Raw genomic sequence first — 27,787 nt, 5'->3', positions numbered from 1 at the left:
AAAGCACCTATACTGCTCAAGGCACAATAGTCTTCATAACAAAAACTTTTATTTTCTTATGATTATCGTTCAATTTAACACATCTGATCCGCCAACCGGCCCTTCGCTGTGGTGCACTGATAGTGGTTTCTTCCTTCTGTGGGATGGCATCATCCTGTTTGTTATCCTACAGAACAGCTTAGGTCAGGAGCTGTCTCGTCGGGTAGAGCTGTAGCAATAGTTAGTAGTTCCCATGCCAGACTCTCTGTAACCATTAATCAGACGTTTTTATGTGGCAACAGAATTGGAAAATTAATCGGCCAAGGCAGAAGACAAACACCACATGTATTGAAAAAAATATACCTCAGTGTGGACAACATGCGGTCTCGCATTGTCCTGTGGAATGATTGGGTGAAATCGGAGATCCCGCATATACAGTAGAGTCATAAGAACTAAAACTTCAGCAATGAACGGATGGCTCGTCAACGTATCCGATATCCGGTTAACAGTTGAATGGGATATGAACCCAAGGGCACCTCATATCATTAATCCAGGTGCTTGGCCGGTATGGCGATGAAAAATGCAAGTTTCTAACGTTCATTCCTCTCGCTGTCCCCATAAACTGATACAATGATCATGATACTTTAAGCAAAATCAGAGTTTTCATAAAAATGACGTCAGACAGCTCGGGCATCTGTTAAGACATAATACAAGCGGTGGTTTCTATGTTGTTAAGTCATACGATGAAACTGCTAATTATTCGCATATTCCAGCATGCTCTACGTTTCATGTAAATTTTAGGTCTTCTGTGTGCTTTCTGAATGATGTGGCAATTTTAATGCTTTGCACTGTAAAATGAAACCGAAGGTAACCATCAGAGCCATTAGTTACCGGTGATATAACAAATTTGCAGTTAAGAGTGTGGCGCAGTGCAGTAAATTTATGTAGATTATTAAAGTAAAATCAAGGCCGAACAACAAAAACGCTACGGCTACCGCGTGACATCGCAAATAGTCAGTTTTCAGAATGTTGCCAATCGATGAAAGATAAGATAATGAATGCATTTTTTCATAATAATTAATTTGGAAATGCTATAAAATCTGGCAGATAAGCAGTTTCTAAATTTGATTCTTTATATAATATATATATATATATATATAACTGCTAGAAGTTAAAATACATTAAATTTATTTATATATCGTTTTGATATTGTTCACGAACTTTTGTTACGCTTTCAATAAAAGATTAATGTAAGTTGTTTCTAAAGCCAGATATTATAGATATCCGCTTGGCCTTTAAATGTTTTATCTCACTTTTATGAGTAATCCCTCAATCGAAAATTTTCTCAAATAACTCCAACTAGTTAATTTAACTATAATTTCATTAATAACTCAATTTTATAGTTATAGATGCTAGCGTAACTAACTAAATTACAATACTAATTATTTTATAAACTAGACTGCATTTGGTTAATTCAACCACAAACTCAGCTACAGAATTCAGTCCTCTGCCTCGCGTACCTTGTTAATGGACACGTAATTCTTAAAAGGTCGTGTGCCGTTGCTAAATCCGATTACACTCTCGGATCTGGCAAAGGAGGAATTACGCCATTAGCGACCCCGAGAGAGAATGAAGGAGTAAGACTTCAGTGTGTCTCAGACGATTCTAATAATGTAAGGAAAAGGCAGCTCTCTTAACCCGCTATGTAATTATTGATTAAACCTCTACAGCCGAATACGAACAAGATACGCTTCTGAGAACGTACTTAGATCGGATTTGTATGTAGTTCCTACTTAAAAGGAAAGATACCCACCTCCAGTGAATTTTGCGGGCCCCTTATCTCAAGACACAACGTATTTTTACTATTTTTAAAAATTAAAAAAAGAATGAGAGCCCTCCTAGAAAACGAGGACTCTCATGATTGCCACTTTCGTGACACCTTCAGTGTGCTAATGACTCCAATATCTATTTATGAAGCACGTTGCGTAAAAACAATAATAAATTACGCTAAAAATAATTTCCTGTCTCACAAAAGTAATCCAACACTTTAGGTGCTTGCAAATAAAATGGAAAATTTTAGTATAGAATATTGTTTTATTTGAAGCGTACATTTACGTAATCCTCTGTTTGTTACCTAAATATTTTCCTCAGAAAAAAATACTTAACTTAAATTTATCTCTTTTCTTTTAAGTGTGAACATTACATCTCAAATCTGTCAGATATTTATCATTCTGTTAAATAAAATTTAAGGAATCCTATTTCGTAAAATTACTTCCATATTTTATTAGATTATTATTAATTTTCAAAAATATGGTTCAATATTTCAGGCTTAGATTCAACTAGATTTTTATCATTTCCAGACGATTTTCTCTAATCACCCTGAATTTCTAAATAGAGTTGTTATTTGGAAGAAGTAGCTTGTTCCTGAATTTTATAGTTCATTACTTCTCAAATGTGTTTGATGGGGTCTTAATTTGGACAATGAGAGTACATTTTTAATATTTCCGAAAGAAACAGTAGCTAAATAAACAAGTCTCATATTTTTAATAACGTTCTCAATGTCGTTATCTAGGGGTAATTTGGAATTATTTGAATACTAAGCTGAAGTAAAGAGTATTCTTAAGTTTTATTTGAATATAATACTGTGTATCTAGAACTCTATTATAGCATGACGACTATCTGAAAGAGCGACACAGACACCTCTGTCCAGTTTTTCCCTTATGTAACTTGAATGCGAGCCAGTTTCCCCATATGTAACTTGAATGCGAGTCTTCTTTTCCAGTTTTCCTCATATGAAACTTGAATGCGAGTCATTTTATCAGAAAGCTCGTTATTGGCGATCAAATACTGTTTTTTATATTTTTTCCTGTTTACCTGCAAAATATCAGCAGCTAACTTTGTTTTACTATAAAAGTGAGAGCTCAAGGTTGGAAGACCTTCTTTTACGAGCAAAAACAGTAACAAGAGGCAAAAAGGATAAGACATGGTTTAAATCAAAACCTAACTGTTAAGTGAAATTTTAGAATAATTATCACACCGTGATTTTAATAAGAATTATCTGATTTTGCGATCTACCCATGGAATTTTTACTTAAAAGTTTATAAGGACTTTTCTTCTTCCTTACTCCGTGCTCTGTAGGTGCTCTGCGTGTAATTTAGATATTCATTAAAGCAGGTTTGGTTTGGTTTAGTTGGTTATGGCAGATTACGAAATCGAATACTTGAAGCTCTTTTGTTTCCATGGTTCAGTCTTTATATCTGTATCACAAAAGAGCAAGACAACAGACAAATGTCCAAAAAATATACTTGAATTATTAATAATCACGTAATTATTTCTGGCGTATTAATTTCTAATGCATGCATGGAAAATAACTATGTGCAGCTATCACTAATACAAAATGTTATTCATTTAATTATATGAATAATGGAAATATGCATATGGAACTATCTTTAATTGTGAAACATTAAATTTATCTTAAATCAGAAAAAGAGAGAAGGAATTTTCTCGTATGTTTAAAATCTCTTCTAATAGATGGAATGATCAATAAGAAGAGCAAATCTTTATTTTGCCACTTTTTTCTTTTCATTCCAGAAAACTACTTTTTATTCGACAAATTAAGTCTTTCGTTCATTCTTCGCTCGATTGAGAACAAACCTGCCACCGGGGAAAACATAAACAAAAAAAACAAAAACAAAAACAAAAAAAAGTTAATTATGAAGAATTAACCATTTCATTAATTTCTTCCCCAAAGTTTTTAATTTTTATTTTTCACACCATCTGCATGCCAGCTAAATACTTCTCATTTACTTTTCCTTCCTTTTTTAATCATCTATGCACACAATCTTCAAGTCCTCTGGATTTCACGGTTGACTTACCAAAGAAACGCATTTTTTTTCAATATTTACGTTAAAAAATACAAAAGAGCAGGGAAAAAGAAGAAAAAACTGTGTGCGAATTCTGGGGAAAAACAACAAATAGAAAAATTTAAAAAAAAATTCACGTTATATGCACTCATTATCTTTTTTCTAGGGCAATTTTATTTAACGTAAGATGTCTATTGATTCCGTGGCAGCCATTTCGAGACCCAGATGAAAAGCAATTTTGCGGTCCCTAGAAAATTTCTTAAAAACCAAGCTATAAGTTTACTTACAAAATTGTCTGTGATCTGCTGTAAAATCTCCTTTTCTCTTGATACGCCAGTTCATACTGCTGTTTGCGCGCATATCTAAAGTTTATCATTCAAATGAAAAGAGTATTTTCATAAAAAACTACGCGAATTCAAAACAATATATATAGTCCTTAATAATTTATATATTCGTCTTATTTTTAATGATAATTAATTTGATTTGAGCTATTACTCTAATTATTAAAAAAATATTTAGTCCTATATATTATATACTTTGGCACAGAATAGTCGTTTGCGTTCACTTAACTACAATATTTTATGGGGTAGAGTAGAAGCATCTTTAACGGAGTCTTTACAGAAACTTTCGGACTGTTACGTTATATTACCATATCATGCATTTACTTGTCACGTGGCATCGCAAACAAACAGCTATGAGATTTATGCTATCCGGAACGACACAGTGCCTTTAAGCTTCAAATTACTGCTATAGTGCTTAATAAACTGAGAGACTTATCAGCAATAAACGCAGATCTTAATAATTTATATTTTTCAAATACTCAACTGATTAAATTTAAAATGCATTAACTTTATAATACACATAATTAGCATTTTTCAGTATTTAACAGCATTATTAGAACTGAGAAACATATTTCTAACGTCATATGTTTGAAGCCTCTCTATGCAATATTTTTCTGTAAGTTCGTTAATGGCTTTTTACAATTTATGAAGCTAATACATTTGAAATTACAATTATAAATTTCTGGAAAATAAGCTACTAATATATATGTATGTCTTTAGAGGAGTGAATATTTCTGGCTGGCTAATTGAACATCTCGGCTGATTGAATATGCCTTCGAATGAAAAACATATTTCGGAAGCAGTATCCTGTTCAGCAGATTGTTTTCAGGATTTAGCTTACCTATTAATTATCATGTCAACGCAGTTCATGAAAGACAGATAGACGAAATGCAACAACCGAGAAGATGCAAAGAAATTATATCTTTGCGCCAGAACACGATTTTTTAAGAGTTTTATCAATCACAGAAGGAAGAAGACCTCAATTAACAGCAATAGTTTTCAAATAATTGAGCTCTAGAGCAAAAGAAAATTGCCAATAATAAGCATCAAAAATAAAAAGAACATAAGAAAATAAAGATGTCATATTTTATTAAGAATGAAAAGGACATTTTTATTGGTCAAGGAAACTCGGATATATAATTTGGCACTACCATGTCACATTTTAAAAGTACTTACACCTTCAAAGTGAAAGAGAAACACGGCAAAATGAAATTTTAAAAGTTAGACGGAAAAAAAAGAACAACGGATTTCAAATAAAACAATATTGATTTCGACAGCGTTCAGACACAGATCCTTCTTCAAAAGCTGCTTCCTTGAACTGCTTCGTTTCTAAATCCCTTTTAAGGGTTTAAACTCAGTTTTTAACTCATCTGCCCAGTTTATTTCTGTTCAATGATCTCTAAAAAATGTCTTGAACCTTTCTCAACTTAACTCCCATTTCCAAATTCTCGCATTTCGTACTATTTATTAATAATGTCCAATGTTATTATTTTTGGAACCGACACTAAACTGTATATTTGTACAGTATGTAAGGAATTATCACAGACAAGCACAAGTCGTACTTCTTAACCATGTACATGTAGCTACAGAAGGTTCGGTTGTACAATTTCGGCGACAGCACAATTGATTTTCCTACTTCGAAAATATATACTAGTCTCTATAAATTTTGCTACAAGTAATTTGCTATTATTGCTACAAGTAATAAGCATTATTGCGTATATTGCGATACATTTTGTTAATATATTGTATAGATTAATAGAAATGAACTTCAAAACTGGACAACATTCTTTTCTTTAAGACACATTTTCGAAACCAAGGATCCCTAAATCTATGCAATAAAGAACATGAATTTTATGCGAGAAAATGACAAATTAATAAATCTTTTTTTGATATTCGTTGTTGGTCTCTAGACCTTTCATTTAGTTTTAGTTTCATTACAAATACCTATAATTTTTCTCTGTCTCGAATAAAATTTCATTTCGAGCTTCTCCACATTCATTAGAATCTGCCAAATTCAGTTAATATTTCTATTTCCAATTCCTTACTTTCTAAAATATTAACAGTCCTTGGTTGTTTCATACTTTCAATCTATTTCTATCAAGAACGACAGAACCTGTATAGCAACAGCTTTAAATAACTGAGTTTTGAGAGACAGAAAATTGTAAAGAACAAACATTAAATATACAAACAAACGTAAGAATATAAAGTTTTAAATATTTCATTTCCTGAACAAAAGAAGATTGAGAAGGACAAACAGTAAGAGCACGAAAAATGTAAGAGAAGAAAGACGATATTCTTTGTTAAAAGCATGGACAGGAAAGCAGATCAAATAATTTAAAACTTCTTACCCTCTATGCATGAACCCCTCTCAAAGAAATAACGTCCTTGAGTACTGGAGGGCGTACTCGATTCTTCAGAAATAGAATGCGAATCATCGGGACTCAGCAGGCACAGTTTCGAACTCGGATCGAATTCGAAGGACCGGCAAGTAAAGTCAGTGTGGTGTACGCAGGCCGTTTCACAATCTTCCCGCGTGCTGACCGATCCCTGGACGTGCACGTGACCTCGTTGCACGAGAGTCCGCCCTCGCTGTTGATGGAACATACACCGAGACGGCTCTGCAAGATACAAAAAATAAAACCAAGCTTCAGAAACACGAATATTGCTGAATTGTGTTTTAAATTTCGTATGGAGTTTCAAAGCGATATCCAATTTTATCTGGCAATGAAAAGTAAACAGGAATACACATGGTATTCATGAAATCACCGTTGAATTCTACTTTTAACTATGAAATTTCTCCAAATAAAGTTGAAAATTCAATGAGGACAGTTTCAGTAGGAGTTGGGTAAGGCTGAATGGTTTTAAAAACTTAGAAAAAGGAATTCAAACAGAAGAATATTCATTAAACTACAATTAGTTAAACTGAGAGGAATCCTTTCCTTAAAATTATTATGGAGATATTAGGAATTAAATTGATCATACTAGCCGAGTACTTGGAATGACTATCGAGTGTCCATTGAGCAAACATCCCGTTCACTTCTAATCTGATACTTTAAACTTTGCTTGTAATATTAATGATCATGCCTGTGCCATAGCTTCGAGGTTCTCGTCGCACGTTTTTGAGCAAGACAGTAGTAGATCATATGTTGCCCACGCTGTCGTACGTTTCTTCCAGCAGATCGGTTTTTCAACTCCTGTCTCGGCTGGCGCGTTCTCCAGATATCTTACCATTTGAAAACGACTGGTGAAGGCTTCACAGAGATCAGTAGGAAATCACATGCCAACTAATTTCACAGATGAATTCTGGCGCAGAATCAAAGCTTCCTTGACTTCTAATCACTTCTAATCTGATACTTTAAACTTTTTCACTTCAATCTATTTTCACTTCTAATCTGATACTTTAAACTTTGCTTGTAATATTAATGATCATGCCTGTGCCATAGCTTCGAGGTTCTCGTAGTAGATCATATGTTGCCCACGCTGTCGTACGTTTCTTCCAGTAGATCGGTTTTTCAACTCCTGTCTCGGCTGGCGCGTTCTCCAGATATCTTACCATTTGAAAACGACTGGTGAAGGCTTCACAGAGATCAGTAGGAAATCACATGCCAACTAATTTCACAGATGAATTCTGGCACAGAATCAAAGCTTCCTTGACTGCAGTATCCCAAAATGCCAAACTAAAGTCTGTTCGACTCCCTGCTAAGCCGTGTAATATGTATGGTTGTTGCAGAAGGTCAATAATAGGGTTACTGATGATTTAAACATCTACTGTATTTCAAAATTAACTGGAATTTTAATCTTTCCATTGCAAAGTATTTCTTTCTATCTCATCTTCCCATTGCAAAGTATTTCTAAAATAAATATAATTATATTAAGTGCTTTCTTTTACGGTGTGACAAGTTCAAGACCACTGTCTTATTGCATATCGCATTGAAAAACACCCTGCAAACTGACTGTTTACCACACTTTCTATAAGTTAAAAATTTTATGTTACTTATAGTAACTTACATTTTAAAAATCAAATATATGTATCATTTACCTCTGTACAGATTACTAGGTATTTTACTTTAAAAATGACTTGAGCTGAGTTTAACAAATTTTTGGACAGTTACGACAATATCATACAACGCGACTTGGCAGATATTAGTGCGGGAGAAAATGTAAGAATTTTTCTTCGTCACAGTCTCAAAAATAGGGAGTTTTCAGAATGTTTCTGTTTGGTAAAATAAGGCATCTTTACCTTGAGGTTTAATCAGTAATTAATTGTCTATCAAACTGAATGAATACCTAACAAGCACATAGATACATGCCCCTTTCCTAATATAAAACTGTATTTTATTTTCTCGGACTTATAATTAACATAACTGAAGATGCGGTTAATTCGTGTTATATTCAAATGAAACTTTTATGAACATGCTAAATAATACTTTAATTAATAAAAAGTACTTCTAAAGCCATATATTTCTTACTTCAGCAGAAGTGACAAATTTATGCTGCTTATTATTGCTTACCACGAGTTCTCACAAATCTCCTTAAATAGAAAGCCAAATGAACAGGAAGACTTGAAATTTTATTGAGATAAATAACAGCTCTTATAGGCAAGACAGTAGCCATAAATAACACAACGAAGAAGAATAAACAGATGCTAAGCAAAATTCTCCTTCAGACACGAGGAAATGCAGAACAGCAAAATTGCGTACACAGCAAAATCGTACAGAGCAGAAACCCGACACAGTAGCACGACTTTGAACTTGTTGCAGGTTCGAACACAACTAATATTTATAGGATTGCTAAAGGGAAAGAATAAAAGCACTTCTAGAAGTTTCAACATCATTCCTAGGGCTTCGAAAATGCATTTTCTGGAAGTTTTCTAAATATTCCTAGGGCTTCGAAAATGCATTTTCCGGAAGTTTTCTAATTTCACCAAATGTTACCATAAAATGGTTTCTGCCTAAATTGGTATGATTTTTTTTCAGCTATCGTTACGCTTCAAATGTCCAGCTGATTCAGAATTAAAAATTCAAAATACATAAATAATACATAAAACAAACAATATTAATTTACCATGTATTCAAAATTAAATAAAACTAACATAAAATTGTCATAAAAATGCACTAAACACATAAATAATAAATCAAAATAATTATTAAAAATTATGTAAAAAATATAAATGAATAAATATAAAGTGACAAACATTTATAACAGTACTACAGAAAATGTTTAGAAAATGCATTAAAATGCTTCTTTAACTGATAATAACCGAATGAAGACTATTTATTATTATTCGTATATACAGTCCAGTTTTAAATATAGTGAAATTTTTAATAGTAAGACAACTTATTCAGATACATGCTTACTTTTAATCAGCCAGTTACTATACACTTACTTCTTTTTCCCCTTATCATTTGCATCGTCTATATCAAAAACATGGAGATACAATAAATAAGCTTTTTGTAATGGGTTTAGTTAACATTAAAGTAAAGTCAGCTTTGCTGCCATTAGTTATTCAGATAGAAATAATTTTATCGTTCTAAAAAGACACTACATACTGAAAAATCGATCAAATTTAAAAATTCTTCATCCAAACTATTTCGAGGCTAATAGTGGGAAGACAATAATATCCTACACTCGCTCGTCATTTTCAATTTCGATATCGAAGAAAAAAATTGACTAAAAAAATGAAATAAAAGATATACATACACGAATATTGAAATATCGTCTTTCTAAGGAATTTCTTCGGAAGCGACAGATTTCTATCAATAAATCTTCGCTGCGAGCTCCCATAAAACGATAAAACCCGTTTTATTTTGCGAACTTCCCGCCCTTCTTAAGAATCTTCTGCGTATAAGGAATGGAGTTCGCATACTTTAAAATTAATTTTAGTGGCAATTTCTCTCGGAAGTTTTGAAAGCAATAGTGGTTTGATTGAAACTCTAGACAACATCGGGAATATTACATCAATATTGCAGCTTAATAATAGAGTCTCGTGTCATTTGGTAGCATAGGTGAGAACTCAAGGACCTAATTTCATTGTCACTATGTCTTGTAAAGTTCCTCAAAGGCTGAGAAATGCGTAACAGACCCTTTTATTTAACTTAAATAAATTTAACAGATGGTACTGCTCGTGACTATAGAACAGCCATCATCTACAGCTTAAAAAACTGCAGTTAATTTGACTTAACTAATTCAAAGTAAGTTAGTCCAATGGCTACACAGCCGGAGAAGGCGCGAGTTGGCTTTGACCTAAAGTCGGCGTGACAAATCCAGTGAAACGAATAACGTAACGCCGAAGAATACTGTTCTGAAGAGAATCAATTACCAAACGTGGCCTTCGGCAGGCAGAACACTCTCTGATTCTACCCTCTAAAGACTTTCTTAAAATACTGTCTTCTTTCTACATCACTTGAATACACGCGAAGTAGAAATTTACATTCTGCCAGGAAAATGGGAAATGAAAAACACAGTAAAGTAAATTAACATAAAATAACTGGTCAGTAAAAATGAATCCTAATTATAAAACCAAGTATTTGGACTTTGAATAAAACTAAGCAAATAGGAAAATGAACAAGGTTGCAGTTTGTACGGTGTTTAGGAATTTTATTTGTAGCATACGACAAGTTTACGTAGGAGAGCTCGAGAATGTTTTATAGCTGAAGCATATGAATACACTGGTATGCAAAAAATTAAGAACGAGGTGGAGAAAATAAAGTACTAGTCGAAAGAAGAAGTAGAATTGCATCAAATTTTAAGCAGGAGCTCGCTTAGTATCCAATATGTCACAGCAGGGGACATATATATATAGAGCATGACGTATTCTGGATTGAGGAAGAGTAAGAGGCTGGTATTGCTGCTTTTAACTGCATTAGCCACACTTGGCGACTTTGTGTTTTTAAAAAAGGACTTTCGACTTGGATAGATGAACCCGTTTTGGGTAGGGTGGAGATAAGTTGCTTTCTCGCACCAAGTCGAATCGGTTTAAAAATATTTGCCGACGACATAAATTCTAATAATTACTTATTATAATTTATTACTGTATTTTAATAACTAATAATAAAATTTTTCAATATCGCATCTATTATTAATAAACTGCATCCATTCAAACAGTTCATCGTGCCCCTTCCACCGTTGATTGATTTCATTCGTAAAAACGTGCTTTCCGCTGAGCATTTCAGTCCAAGCTGCATCAGCTGCACACAGCGTATCGCTTTGAGCGATGTCCAATTCTGACGCAGCATGATATGTTCAACAGATAGACAAAATTTGAACGACTTTATCCAAGGTCGAATCATTGGAAAGGTAGAAGAAGTGCGAATACAGTGGCGAGGAGTGTGGTATCGCTTCACGAACATTCTGTCACGAGTTCGGACGACATTTCGAACACCAAGAACAGCTAACTGTCGAAAGTTAGTACAGATCATATATCAGCAAATACGATGCTGCAAGGCCAGTACATTACCGGTACATTACCGGTATCTTCTACTACAGCTAAAGAGAAAACAATAGCAGATAGCACATAAAATCGTGAAACACGTGCAATTGTACTACTGAAGGCCAGTATCGTTTTTTTATCGCAGTTAGAAGACTAAGCACATACAGTTTGTTTGCTCAGCGACCAGTAGGTTAAGTGGTTGGTTGACGCCTACCCACGGCAGACGGTGTTTTCTGTGATGCAGGAATCACAAGGATGGCAAAGTTCAGCAATGGAATAGGGTGCGCTTTATCGAGAGTTGATTTATTCTGATTAGCAAATCCGGACATCTAAAGACCTGGAGAACATAGTCACCACTCCAACATTATCGAAATTCTGGAGGTGGCGAAGTTCTCGTTTCAGAAGACATTAAGCTTAGTGGCAAATGTGTGCTCTGCATCTTCCAAGAATGTTCCGTCACTGGCAACCGGTAATGTACCGTGGTTCTGCATCTTGACACAATTCTTTACCGGGTTGGAGTACGCCCAGAGGGAGTACTCCACTTTTTTTCCTTTTATTCACCTCGGCGTATGGCGGCTGTAGCTGAGTTGATGGAAACCAAAAACATTCGCTGAATCAACTGGCTAGCACGGTCCTCACATCAAAATTTAATCGTACAGAAATCAGACGTTAGCTGGAGATGTTTGATAGCGTATCGATATCTATTAACAATAAATCCTACAACTACTATCAAATCTACAAAAGGAGTGGGTTATGGTGTCTCTAAAGATAGTCAGTGACCTTGTTTTGAGTATGGTGATACACATCCTGCATCATAATCAGAAAATGGTATCTTCTTTTGACGGCTGCATTTTTTATGGCTGCCACATGAACCTTTCTGTATGTTATTTTGCTGTGCTGTGAATATAAAATTGAATAAAAATCTTTTGCATCCAATCAATTCCTTTCTTGGTCCGTTTCTTTTCACCTTTTCTGTTACCTTACTTTTCCATAACATTAGAGAATACTTTGTACCGATTTGAAGTCACTGCTGTGCAACACTGCATACAAAAATTTGCAGTGTTCTTTATTTTTGCACATCAGTGCATATAGCGTTAATATAACGTTGTAATATATAAATATGCCATTAGTTTATTTTAAACTGTCAGGAGACGGGCAATCTATAAATCGAAACTTTAAAGAAAGGAGAAAGATGAGCAAAGAAACTACCATTTTGTTGTTACCAGACGTTTCAGAACTTTAGTACGAAGTAAAAAGTGTTATTTACAGTGATTTACAAATACGTGTATTCGAAGTAAGTTACATTGATTAAGAATGGGATATAAAGATTATGCCACGTGGAATTGCAAAAAATTTCCATTTTGGCAGGGCATGTATTATTTAAAGGTTCTAGCAAATGATGCCGTTACACGATATGTAAAATCTTTAATTTATTCACACTTGCGGTATGGAAAATTGTCAGTTCTAAAAAAGCTTGCAATTCGATGCCATATAAGATCTTGAATTTATCTTTCATATTAAATTATACGTTCCTTAGCTAAACAAGCTATTTTAAAGCAACAGAATAAATACTACTAAAAACTTGTAAGTGCCTGAGATAAACCATTTGAACACTGAGTTCTTTGGTTCTATTCAGTTTAATTGAAATGCCTGCACGGATATTTTCATAGTTTCCTCGCGTGTAACTTACTTATGTGCTAGTTTCGCTAGAAAAGCCCTGCATAACTTTATCGCTCCTTCAGATAGGTAAACCTTAAATGACATCCTGTAACTGATTAAACAACAACGGCAACATAGTTTTAAGAATAGTTTGTAAAGTTTTTCTTGCTTCTTACCGCATTCTTCATGGTGCAATTGGATGCACGTCCGGTTAGCAGTCAAGAGGTTCCAATCTCGGCGACGGCTTTGCACATTTTTCACGTCTTCCTCTCTGATGAAAAACCTGATGAGTCTCAAATTTAATTTTCTTTTCATAATATGTCTGACATTTGACAAGATATGATATCATTGGTTTACCTTTCCGATTAAAAATATACGAAGCGATTCAAAAGCAAAATAAGTTATTTTTAATTACTTATAGCTTTCTTTTATTTTTAAAAGTATTCATCACTGATTAATTGTAAATGTATCCAGTTCCCATGATTTATAATATACCTTAATGCTAAGTGCAAAGATTTATGAAATTTTTTTATAAATCTTTGCACCGTTATTGTTCTTATTAAAAGATTTTTCTAGCACCATATACTTGAATGCGAAGAAGATATTTGCGTTGCACTAATAATAAGATTTTGTGTCTAAAATAGTATAAATCGAAAAATATCAAATTTTTTCCCAAAAGTAAACATTCTCAAATAGCTCTGTTCTGTTATACTTTTTACCAATATTTAAAATTTCGAGCCGCATAGGCCTATGAGTAGTCGATTGATCAAGAACACTGAAAACTGGCATAACTATACTGATTCTAATCATGGGCAACGCTTCAGACATTTTGGTGTTTTCTTGTTTTTCCTCCACGCGTAACTTACATTGCACATTGAGGAACATTGAGGAAAACCACAAATTCATGCGAGATCTTCTAAATGAAACTTCTTAATGAATTCGGGAGGATCTTCTTAAGAATTTTCCAAGTGAATCAGCCAAGGAATTTCTATGAAATCTACTGTCTGAATTCTCTTCTAAATGAACCTACTTTATTTGGGAAGGATCTTCTGATAAATCTGTAAGCGAATTGCTAAAGGACCTTCCTAAGTGAAATTTCTGTATTCGCGGAGTACTTTTAAAGAACTTTCTAAATGAATTCTTGGAAAACATTCTAAGTAAAATCGTCGAAGTCTTCAAAGTAAATATTCTTTATTCGGCGACGACCTTCTGAAGGAAACTGGCTTCTACGGTTTTACTTCAAGTAAGCCATCAGCTTTCCTAATAAAGTCCTCAAAAATGCAGCCTGGATTGGCAACATTTTCTTTTTGCGTAATTTTACTAGTTTATTAACAAAACCGCTGAAGGAAATAACTTATTTCATTTTCCTTCAAAAGCCTCGGCTTCCATAAATTATCTGAGGATCGGCATTTTTACTCGACCCTATTTTCGTCAGCTATGAATTCTATGCCACCACACTCTTTGCGTACTATTCCCCCGGTCGTTATATTTTACAGCTTGATAGATGGACGGCAGCCAATATTCGATCTTTCCAACACATTCCGTCGAAATTTGACAGCTTCTGTATCTCCCTCCCCTCCGTGATTGGTAAATAGTTTTGAGAAAAAAAATGTTTTTGAGCATACCGACAGCCGGCGGTGTTGTGAAGGTACCGAGAAAGGACATTTTTCGGTGTTGTTAGCTTACTGAATCTAAGCTTACTGAACATGCCAACCTAAGGTAAGTTCCGACTAAGAAATAAATTAAGAGAGCGAATGAGATAAGTATCCGCTGTTACTCGCATTCGCCAATAATGAAAATATTGCTAAGCTTAATGGATTTTAAATTAAATGTTCCCGGACTTTAGTTTTTGTATAAGCGGTGAAAAAACGGAAATCTTGTTGAATTGGAAAAATTGCTTAAGCCATAAAATAGAAGCAAATAATAATTAATAAGAAATGTCAGTTTGCGGTCTACAACAGATTACAGTCTAGAACGTTAGATTTAATATTTCGAAGAAGAGTTAACCAATAAAAAATTTAAATAACTCAAAAGATACTAAACAGATGTAAAATTTAAAAAAAAATGATTCCCTAACACCAAAAACGTAATATTTAGCGTTAGAAATATTTTCCATTAATGATGAAAAAGCTGTAGATTCTCAGAAGAAGAATATGTTAGATACGTTATTAAAAAAATTTTGGGGGGGGGTCATATCCATTAAATAATTTTTTTAAAGAAAGGTTTAAAGTTTTTAAGTTAATAAATAAGAGACTAATTAAGGCTGAAAATAAATTAAAGATGCTACCCTTTGTCTAGTAAAATTGAGAATCCGCTGGGGTAAAAGCACGTAGGAGATAATTTAAACGTTTTATGTTTAGCACACAGGGCAAGGTTTTGCTTTTAGATCCTTTTTTTTTTTTTTTTTTTCCTCTTTTAGAACGTCAGTTGATTGGGACTATTGGTTTTATTTTTCAGAATAGGATTTATCTATTCTATTTTCCGAAATGGTGAAACTATATCTTGTCTAATTAAAACGGTTAAAACTAAAAAATATAAAACCCGATTAACGATAATAATAACCAATCACCGGTTTGTTCCAGCATTTCTGTTTGGAGGAGGAAGAAATATAGACATGAAACTATTAAAAAGGACATTATAATTTAAACAAAATTTTTAAAAGAAAAAGAAGTAAAGATTTATACAACTGTGCAATCTAAATATTATTATAATATTTTATAATTAGCACTAATTACATTATTAAAGTATTTTAAAGTATTTTATTCACTCTGACACTGTTGGATGGCCAGAAGAGAAAAGAGAGGAAAAAAGCACAAAATTGGAAAAAATATATAATAAAAAGTACAGAAAATTTGTTTTAATTTTTTAAAAAAAAGTGGAATATCTGTGTATGCACGTTTCCCCTCCTCCGAAAGCAAAATGCTGTGATTTGAAAAGTGTCAAGACAATAGACTAGAAGAGAAACACGCTAATGTGACAATCAAAATCGTAAAAACAACCTTGTATTTAGCGTAAGTATAATGAAACACTCAATCGATTTCGAGGGCAGCTAAAGGTCCCTCCTCATCAGGAGAAAGAAACACCTAAAAAGAAGAAAATAAAGGAGAAGGAGTCTCAGAAACACGTGGTCTTTATCAGCACTGCACGTGGTTATAACTGGATTTTTAATCAGAGTTGCACTGGCCGCCTACTTTTACTGAGCCAGGCTATCTGATCAAGCATAAAGGACAAGAAAAATTAGTGAAGTTAAAATAGGGAGCGAGGGGCAAATGCACTTTCACGCTACAAAATCTGAACTTCAAATAATGGAAAACAACCACTGAACGGATTTTTATACCCTCTGGTAGTACCAAACGCGAGGAGGTAACGCCATATATCGGCAAAAATAACTGAATTAAGATAGTAGAATTTTAAAGACATTACGAAGGACTGGATTGGACTTCAAATCATTAACTAAACCTGCTAAATCTTTGTGAATGTGAAAAGCCTCAAGAAAATCCAATTCACCTATGGAAGAAGCCTTTTGGATAATTTTTGCAGACCCAAAGTCAAAATTATGGTTAAATGTCCAACTATGATACGCTATTGAAGACTTGTTAATTTCGCCTTTTCTGACATAAGATTCATGTTCCTTGATACGAAACTTCAACGCTCTTTTTGTTTGGCCAATATATCTTAAACCACATTGACACCATATACTATAAATTCCCCAAGAATTCAAGACCAAAACGCAATCTTTTAGAATCGAAGGGTGAATTTTATTAATAGGGGAGAAACCGACTTGAAAATTGAATTTCTGGAGAATCCGTGCAATTTTATAGCTAACAGAAGGATAAACTGGAAGCACGACAAGGTCATTAATATTATTTCTAACAGTGGAATGTCTTCTTTGATGGGAATCTGAAAATTTTTTAACGGCTTTATCAATAATCACGGGAGAAAATCCACGGTCAATCGCAACTGCTCTCAAATAATTAATTTTCCATTATTTGATGTTCAGATTTTGTAGCGTGAAGGTGCATTTGCCCCTCGCTCTCTTAACTTCACTAATTTTTCTTGTCCTTTATGCTTGATCAGCCTGGCTCAGTAAAAGTAGGCGGCCAGTGCAACTCTGATTAAAAATCCAGTTATAACCACGTGCAGTGCTGATAAGGACCACGTGTTTCTGAGACTCCTTCTCCTTTATTTTCTTTTTTCTAGGTATTTCTTTCTCCTGATGAGGAGGGACCTTTAGCTGCCCTCGAAATCGATTGAGTATTTCATTATACTTACGCTAAATACAAGTTTGTTTTTACGATTTTGATTGTCAAGATTATTATGTAAATTTTAAAACATATTGTTGCAAATTTTATTCAAAGGAAGTTCTCGTACTGAGCATTATAAGGTATTTTCTCCCTTTCTGCATGCCTTCGTGGTGTAACGGAAGCACACACGGCGAGTACTCGAGAGATCCAGGTTCCAGTTCCAGGAAGGTCACTGCTCATTTTTCACGTCTCCAGCATCAAAATAAATTAATGACTCTACAGTGGCTCCCGAACTAAAAGATGGTGGATGATGATTCTTCACCACTAGGATTTGGTGATTGGGTCCCCTAATCCCCCGACACCCTTTAGAAGCGAGAGTAGATAAGGTATTTTCTGACTTTTTTCTGCTTATGTTCATGGTGTGGTTCATTCGGTCCAGGACGCCTGTTCTACGGCAGCAGTTTGTGGGCCGCCAGATGTCGCTGCTAGTGAAACACAGGTCTGCCCCGACATCCCATATTCTCTGAGTACTGAAGTCGTCGGAAGCGCGGGGAAAAGTGTTGCCTCGTCGTCAATCAAGCTTGTCCAGTTGACGTTCGAAATAGACAATGGCTTTGTTAGTGTTTTCGCCCCTAAGTTTTTCGTATTTAAACATTTCAGATTGCCAAAATTTATAGTTATTTTAATTTGCAATGAACTGAGAGAGTATTTGGAGTCACCTTCAGGAACTGAGAGAGTATTTGGTCCCGCTGGGACAAGGCGGATTGGGTCTCCTTCGAATAGTTCACGTAGTTCACATTCAGGAAACATGATCGCAGTTTCTACTAAAAGGTTATTTATACTTTTCCTAAAATTATATATTATAATTATATAGTTTAAAAATGTAGAAGATAATAAGTATTTATCTAGCACATAATCCTTCTTCAGTTGATAAAAATATCCGAGAAGCGTCTACTCGATTTATGTACAGCAAGAATTAAGTTTATTTTAAAATATAACAGTGGAATGCCCTACGAACAATATTGTGAACACAATAAGGAATGTCGTTCATTATTACGCGAAATTTACACTACTGTAAAACAAAAATGAAAATAATAATAATAATAATAATAATAAAATTAAAATTATAAAATAGATTTATAATATCTTTTTAGCTGTAGTACTAATACTAGTGTGATACTTTTAAAAATAATATTTAGCCCAAAGGAGAAGGGCTTATTAATTTCATTTTGCCATTTTGCTGCGTTTCACTATAAATAGCGTTTCACTTTTCATATTGTTGCCACCAAATATTATCGCGCTGTATTATATTTATAGAACTTAAATAATGAAGAATCTGCATAAATGTGTGAATGTTTCTCGCACAGTGATAAAACAACGGTACCTAGAGCCATCAAATTCTGAATAACGTAATCCTCCATCTTAAAATAGGCATCTGGAGGCCCAAATTTGGAACTGGGAATTTGTTTTATTATCTATTTCATATTTTATAAAGCATTTATGAGTGTTTGATTAAGAAACTCAAGGATTTCAAAACGAGCAATGGCAACATTGTATGGAAAGCAAAGAAATGGAAAAAAAAATTTTTTTTTTCATCTCTAGCGCGCGAGACTGTCTATCGGAAATTCTAAAGATATGCTCTGTTTAAATTATATGACATTGCTGTTGAATTGAACTTTATGGTTTAAGGGCGAAGCACATGGTATTTAATAAAGAAAGGTAACACGCAAAAAAAAAAATCTGAAAGCCTTCAGATTTTTTTTTTCTGTGTGTGTGTGTGTGTACGTGTAATTTTATTACGATTTTAAGCTGGTTTCTAAGGGAGGACTTTCTAAGGGAAACTTGCTCGTATGCACGAGCCAAGAAAACGCCGATGCTGCCAGCTCGTTCGCGGGACTCGAACGTCGGACCGAACTACCTGCGTTTAGCAACTCTACCGCTCAACCGCTGATAGGCTTTTTAGAAGATACTGCATTATTATTGTATTTTGCTATAAAAAAAACAATGTTATAAGAATGAGGGTTTGTTCATGAAATAGTACTTTTGTAATCTATTAGTATTAAAAAAATCATGGTACTGTTCCCTTTCACTGGCGCAGGCGATGAAGTTGCTAAAAATGACACAACCCACGCCAAATGCAATATCCCCGCTGGCAATCTTTTACCATAACATTTCCTAAACAAGTCGCGGCCATTTCTTATTAATCCCGTCTTTTTCCTAATGTGTCAAAACTAGATAAAAAGAAAACCAATGAAAATTTGGGATTTGCAGAGAACAGAGGAAGAATCTGTCAGATTCTTTCAAGTGAAAGCCGTTTTGCCTAAAATTTCTACTTCTGATAATAATCCTGAAATGTATATACATTTGGGAGACGAAATTTAATGGTGCTGCTACCTTTCAAATTGCCGCAGTAAAAACAGTATCTGAAAAGACACATGGTTTGAGTCATCGAAATTGAGTTTCTTGAAGTGTTTGAGGTCTATTTATGGTTGGGGCGAAGAATTAACTTCAGTTAAACGGTGTGAAAAGCAGTTGCAAATCACTCACGGAGGAGTTGTGGACTGGAATAACTACAAGCGCGAGGTTTGTGTGGATTCTTTGCTTAAAGGTCAGCAACGGAAAATAGGAGGGCTTGGTATGATTGGTATATGCTACAACACTGGATCTTTGGTACAGTCTGCCGTGAAACAAACGAATGTTTCCTTGTGAAGATGCCAAACCGATCCATGAGCATTATATTAGAAACAATTAAGGAAAATATCGAAAAAGGAACTCTAATATATTCCGATCCATAGAAATCATACTGCACTGAAAACTGGAACAGGAAAGTTTGGAATATTTCAAAGTGAACCATAAATACAATATTGTCGATTCAGAAACTGGAGTATACACAAAAGGTAGAAAGACTGAGGGGTAGTGTCAAGTGGCGAAATAAGAAACACAGAGGAACGGCACGTCATCATCCGGTAGGTTATTTCGCGGAATTTATGTAAAGGGAAACGAAAGATTCATTTGAAAAAAAATTTAACAGTATCAAAATGTTTATGCCTGCAAAATAAAAAAATTCTTAGAACTAATATTTATTAACAATGGGTATACTGTGTGTTTTCGTCAATAAAGCTTGCTTCAGGAAATTTGCAGAATTAATACTTTTTTATGTGTGTACTGTGTGTAGCCGCAAATAAAATCTGCTTGGCGAAATTTGAGCGAAATGAAAAAGTACCAAAATCAGTATTTCTTTGCAAACTCAAAAAAAAAAAAAAAAAAAAAAAAAAAAACACTGTTTATAGTAGAGTTTTTATATTTGTATTGTAAAAGAGATATTGATTATTATTAGTTTTCTATTTAATGTGTCAAAACGCTGGTTTCACAAGGACTTCAACTGCGGGAGACCTACATTGATTATTTTTACTTTAGTACTTCCACTGTGAAAATAATATTACTATCTTTTAATTTTTTTAAGGAAGAATACGATGCACAAATAGAAATATTGTTAAAATAAAGAAAAGAAATTCTGACTTGAGTTCGGTTTTTAAGAGTGAGCTTATAGCCATCGAAGACGGACTAAACGCTGTTTTGTCCTTTACAGGTTTTAAGGCAGTATGGTTTTTGTCTGACAGTCGTAGCGCCATCCAATATCTTTCAAATTGGCGAAGAGTTGGTGATAGGGCCAGAATTGCAATTCTTAGCAATCTTAAGCAGGTCTCATCACTCTGTGAAGTGCATCTTCAGTGGATTCCTTCCCATGTTGACATATGGGGGGATGAAATGGTAGACATTCTGGCGAAGGAGGGTTCTGAAGGACCAATTCATTGACATAGTATCTTGAACTGTATTCCATTAGAAGACAAGCAGATGAGCAAATTTGGCTCGTTCTCCCGAATCATCCCTGGTATCAAGCTGATTGTTCTGGAAGATCTCTTGCTATTGATTGCGATAGATGTGTCCAGACAGCACATTCCCGATTTTTCAGTGGACACCTGAAAGGACTTGAGACCTCTCTCAAAAGTTTTTTCAGAGAGAGGTCTCAAGATGCACCCAATTTGTTCTAAATGTTAAAATGCACCGGCATCACCGGCACATATCCTTGAGTGCCTGAAGTTGTCTCTTGAGGACCTTTACAAGTCTCCTAAGCTTGTTTTCGATTTTCTGAAAGTGAATGGACTCGTGGACCTCGTCTAGTATATTCCTAGACATGGAGATTAGTAACAATAACAACAACATTATTTAAAATAAAACATTTTGATGCATGTGTGATAGCTGAATGCAACAGTAATCGGCCACACTGTAATAAGGAATGAATTTTATTTCTTTTCCTGAAAGAAATCATTTTCATAGAAACAGAAAATAAAAAAAGGAAGAAACATTAAGAAAGAAATATTTTCTTCCTAATTTCTTACTTAAAGAAATATTTTTCTAATTTTAACTGTAAAATAAATTTTGTGAAAACAGCGTTTTAGTGTAAGCATGAAAAAAAAATAATAATAAATAAATAAACCTTAGTTTGCTATTAGATTGTAACGTAAATTAATCATATTATAAATTTAAATGATGAATTTTTTTCTAAAAAGATTTGAAGTAAACTTAATTCATTTACTCTTATCAATTTACCAGTGCTTTCATGGTATCCCACATTCTCTCTTTACTTCTCAGCCCAAAATTCCTGCATTAACTTTCCCCTTAAAAATCGGGATTTTCCTTTGCATAACACAGCAGCATATTCTGCTGCGTGTTGGTCAAAATACTGTTTTGTGCCATTTTTTTCAAACTACAAATACAGAGTGTGAGTTAGTGAAATAATGGGAGAATCTTCCTAGAACTTCAGCCAGTGCGCGCTATAAATTTCATCACTTATCTGTACTGCGATTGGTCTAAAGCTCCTTGTCCCCTTTCAGTAAAGTCAAATGGACACACACCTGCCTACCAACTGAAGACCACAGAATGGCTTTCTCCGATAAGTTGTGATGGCTGTCCATACCTGTTTTTTTGAGTCAATGTTGTTCGCTCAAGTTCTAGACGGATCCAGTGATACTAGAATATATGTCCAGGTTCGAGTCCCGGCGAGAGCACTGTTCAATTTTCACGTCTCCTGCTTAAAAAATACCTAATGTCGCTACAAGCCTAAATGTTAATTATAATTGTTTTAAAATGTTATCATGAAGTACATATTTATATAAAATAATCTTGTACTGATAGTCAATGTACGTTCACAATATAAGAGTAAATGAAACGTCTCCTGTTGTGTGAATTGGCAATAGCTTCAACTTCTTCGGGCAGAAAAAAAACTTAAGAGAAACCTTCAAGACTCACTTGTCGTGAAAAAGTGCATTTATGGCTTTATTAACTTAATGTTTACTCAGTTTTCTATATACAAAATATAGAATTATTTTTGTACAGAAATATTTATAGAGAGCAAAATAGACTGAGTTGTTTATAGATGAAATAGATTATGTTGATTTTTTTTCTAATTGGAAGCTATGCTTTTAACATTACAAATGTTTAAACTTTGATTCTTCCCTCCCCCGCATTAAGTTACGTTAACTGTGTATTACGCTACCAATGGTATTTTAACTCTAAAATCTTCGCAGAATTTATTGTCGCTAGATGAGACTTAAGATCTTTAACATCAAAACGGCTAGGAAAATAGCTCATATGAATGAGAAGCACTGTTATTCCAGAAAGCATAATATCCTGTAATTTACGATTATCTCGTATTTTTCGTATTATAATTTCTTAACAAACGAAGTCATTTCCAAAGTAATAAACGGAATTTTTAATAATTTGTTTTAAATCCTTATTTTTTTAGTAACATAACACCGCATTTAATAGATTTAACTTACGATGCATCTAATTAATATAGTTTATAACCTGCCTGATATCTTTTCCCCAACATTTGAAGAATTACTGTACCTAGTAAAAAGTTTTCTAACATTGTATATTAAGTACTTTTTGAGTAAAAATAATTGCTTATATTTTTGTTGCCTTCCATTTTGTTGAATAAAAGAAATTAAAAAGCATTTCAAACATTATTTTTTTAAAAATTCTTAAGGTGCTTTAAAGTGCTGCGTCTTTTATTTAGGGGGGGAGGAAGGAATGCGTTAAAAAATCTCCCTCTTTTTAATTATTAGATGCAACAGAGCAGCGAGAAGTTATCATTCATTTAAGACGAAATTTTTAAGCACATAGCGTAAAATTACAGGTTTTCACTGAATTAACTTTACATTCTAGCACTATTCATATTATTAAAAAATATATTATTATTTTTGTAACTTATCTTTACTTTTAGATCCACTTATTATTTCTGTTCATGAACTTAGAGCATTCTTTCTGACGCATTAAAAATATTTAATAATTCTTTAAACTTTTACTTCAAAACAAATGCGAAATACTGCATAGAAAATTACAGTGAACATGTACCCATTTCCGATGAACATGTAGCCATGTAAATAACGCATGCTTTCTTGTAAAAGTTTCAGCAAACAATTTTTTTAAGTATTGAAATTTTACAATGCTTGAATGTTGAATTGAAGCTTGTGAATGCTTTTGCACATTTAACATATTATTATTAAAATTAGTCTATTTTTAACGTCACACTGACGTTTACTCAGTTTATTATTTTTATTTCTGTCATGATCTTTTACACTGCAAGAAATTTCTGTAACTTTTTTATGCAGAAAATGTTGGTGCGATTCTATTTTCCGTAAAGATCTACTTTCTTGAAATCCGAAGTATTTCAATTTGTAATTAATTTTATTTGCAAGAAATCTCTTCAAAAATTCTCAAGAATCATAGAATTCAAGAAGACAAAAAGTTATTAAAAAGTATTGTTCTAATAGGCCAAAAAACAAAAGGAATCATAAATAAGTCATGCGAAATACAATAATTCGTTTGTTCTACATTTATACGTTCATTTAGTATAATAGATAGTGTCAACTCCGAGCATCGGCGACACAAACAGGGGAATTTCCCCAGCTGAATTGTAATCACAAACAACAACTAAATAATCCACTATACTGATCGAATAGGTTGTCCAAAATGCTGAAGGAGGGATGGTGATAAAAATATGCTATTGTATTTGTTTAATGAAAGTAGTTTGCCCTTTTCAATGAAATCACTTTTAAGAATGGAAGAACAATACTGAATTAAATTCGCAGTTCAGTGTTTCAGAAATACAGGGTTAAAAATTCCAGAAATGCAATGAAGATTCTTTCACTTTTCGTTACGCCCTCCCCTTTTCTCTTGCTGCATACAAATAGCGAACATTTTTAGCATTTGCAAATAGTTTAGCCATAGGTGATACATTTGTGCTATAGAATCTTCTTCCGGCTATCCTATCAGTTACAACATCTTCCACATCGAAACCGAGACTTCATAGTCATGACAAAATCTTAGAACAGAGCAAACATAACATCGATAGGGAGATAGATACATCAAAAATGGATCTCATTTTTGAATATTCTTTCCACATTCTTACGTTATCTGCTTCAAATTTTTCTACGACGTAGTACAGATAATATAGCATTCGATTGCAACTTCCAATACTTGCTTTTTAAAGTAGTTACTGCTTTTGCTGTGTGTCATTTCATTTCAGGAGAGGTACGTCTAAAAAACATAGGCCCAGAGCAAAAAAACATTGGAGACAAATAATTAAAACAATACATTTTTATATAATTACTTAATTTGCAGTTTCATAAATAGCTTTTAAAAATACAGTACTGTATCAATAAGAAAAATTTGACTGGATTCCAGGGAAGCAAGAATCCTATTCCCTCATCTACGTGGACATCCATGCTTCGTGAATTGTAGTCGAAACTTATGCCACCGTTCGCCAATGCATTCTCATCTCACCTTATGATACAGGTTTTGTTTACTATTTTATTGCACTTTTACTCTGCTTTTTCTTTTAAGCCAGAAAGTAACTTCGAGGCCCCTCTAAAGTCAGGACGTCGCATGATAGCTACTTATGAACCCTATGAATTTGCCTCTATATGCATTACTTTCATCTGATTCGCCGTCTAGTAGGGAGTTAGGTACAATTTTCTTTTATTTTAGTTGCTGATATATGTAACAGAACCTACTGAAATTGCTTTTCACCGGCTTTAAAGAGTTTTATTTATTTATTTATTTATTTTTATTTATTTTTTTTTAAGCTCACGTTTTTGTTGATTTTGGATTTCTTAAAAATTCAAGCAAATTAAACAATATCTCTAGAAATGAGAAATTAGAACTGTTGCTTTTATATCGAGAAATAAGAAAAATGGAAAAAAAAAGTAAATAATTCTCTGTCAGTTACAAAATACCCGACATTAGAAACATTTCCATTAGTGATAATAAGGATACTGTTCTCTGCTTTTGTTCGTTTTATTTATGTATTCAACTTTTTATGTTTTGCCCCATGTTGTACATCTGTGGCGCATTTTAGTTTATATGTTTTCAAATAAAAAAAATATATATACTGTTAAAATGCTTCAAAAGAATAAAGTAAAGTTAAATTTAAAGCTTTTTACGAAAAGAGATTTTTTTTTAAACTTTAAATACTGTTAAAATATTTACTTTTAAACAGAAAAATCTTGTACCCTTATTTTTAATATATGGCCGTTAGAAACAACTATAACTAGTGACAAAATGTCTGCTAATGGTTTTAAACTATTTATTAGGCTTACTTTGATGCTGACTATTTTAATTTATAACAGTTATGTAAATTGTTGAAAAATAAAATTAAGACCTCAAATAATCAGAAGTGCGATAATTATTAGCTTTAAATCAATCGGGTTTTTAAGCAATAACATAGATTGATTAAATTTGAAAGGTAATTTCCATATATTAGTTCTTCTCATATGGCAGCATTTAAAGAACTGATTATTTGCTATACGGCATACTATTCAAATATTCTTGCGAATTTTAATTTCGATTTTTGTAACCCTCAAGGAATTGGTTCCCAGGGTTCTGTGGAATAGAAACCATTGCTTAAAATGGACACACTTTTTCTATAAACAAATACTAAAGAAAGAATTTATGGAAATAAATGCTTTTAATGTAATAAATTACATATATTACATCTCTGCCAAAACCCATGGTGCATTTTTATTAAACAACTAAAAGATCTATAAGCTTTAAGCAGTATGCTATAATTACCGCACGCGCTTAAATATTTCCTGTTCTAAATAATATACGTAACATCTCTCGTAACCACTCAGCTGCATTGCAGTGTGGTGGTAGGAGGCCAGACGAGGATTCCGAACACGATGTGACCTCTCAGACATGATTTACAGTAACGAAGTGATTTATTACAGTTAATTGTGCGAGATGTTTTTATATTCCTCCCATACGCATCAGTGCGGATAATAAGAAAAATGAGCTCCAGAGGACTGGATGGTCAACGTTTTTCGAGCGTTATTAAGAGCAGGCTAGTTCAGAGTACTGGATGTTCCTGTTCGCTAAACGAGTCTGTTCATGATTTTTGTTATTCTGTCAAGTGTTTGATGCATAGCAAAACTTAAAATAATGGGGATTATAGCGTATCTAGGTATCTAAAAAACAAAGATTACTCTATTGCTTTTTAGACCTAAACATCCCAAGTTGAGTCTTGATTATTTTCAACCCCATGCATTCTTACTGTATGATACTATTATTATCAGCCATGCGACTTGGCAAGTACCACCGTTACAAAAAATGTAAGATCTTTAATTTTGTTCTCAGCGCGGCCTCCTAAACAGCCAGTTATCAGAATTTCTCACAAGGCAAAACTTAAAGCTTTATTTTCAAACTGAATCACTCTAAAGTAACCTTAATTAACATGTTATTTTTATGTTCCCCCAGTGAGTGCTTTATTTCTAGTTCTTCCAGCAACTTCACCAGAAATATATAGTTACTTAAAACCCATATAAATTACCTTTCTACCAAAGCTGAACGAAAAAGATTAAACATACGAAACAGACCTAACGCAAAAATAACGTTTTCGTTAAAATAAACTTCAGCACATTATTGATTAACATTCTGACCATTCTGAAAACAATAAATATTCTTCTTAGTAACTTAAATGTGCATTTATTCCTTATAATAATATATCTAATTATATAAATTAAAATATATTTAATTTATATGGATATTTACAGCACTTTTAATTATTAAATGATATTTCTAACGCCTCGTATTAAGCATCGTTTGATTCAGACCCACCAATGACCGAGGGGTAAAACCACAGAACACTGGTTATTCAACTCGAGTTAAAAATCTGGGCTGCTCGTAGAAGCGTCTTCGAGTTTTCCAGTG

General features: G+C 33.5%; 1 protein-coding gene across 2 annotated transcripts in view; it reads right to left on the bottom strand.

The window, feature by feature from the left end:
• Positions 1-27,787, bottom strand: part of LOC118181225 (uncharacterized) — a 318,060-nt gene that overhangs the window by 171,292 nt on the left and 118,981 nt on the right. The window contains exon 5 of one of the 2 annotated variants that reach the window (XM_035350312.2): positions 6,532-6,801. The exons of the other annotated variant lie outside the window; for it this stretch is intronic. Within the exon in view, the coding sequence (XP_035206203.1) occupies positions 6,532-6,801 (270 nt within the window). The remainder of the gene's footprint in view (positions 1-6,531; positions 6,802-27,787) is intronic. 2 annotated transcript variants of the gene reach the window in all.

The sequence above is a fragment of the Stegodyphus dumicola genome, chromosome 4 (genome assembly GCF_044657685.1).
Source record: "Stegodyphus dumicola isolate Sdum_Otavi_A_Nest chromosome 4, ASM4465768v1".
Classification (NCBI taxonomy): Eukaryota; Metazoa; Arthropoda; class Arachnida; order Araneae; family Eresidae; genus Stegodyphus; species Stegodyphus dumicola.
Note: the sequence above shows the minus strand (reverse complement) of the source record. Positions and strands in the feature narration are given on the sequence as shown.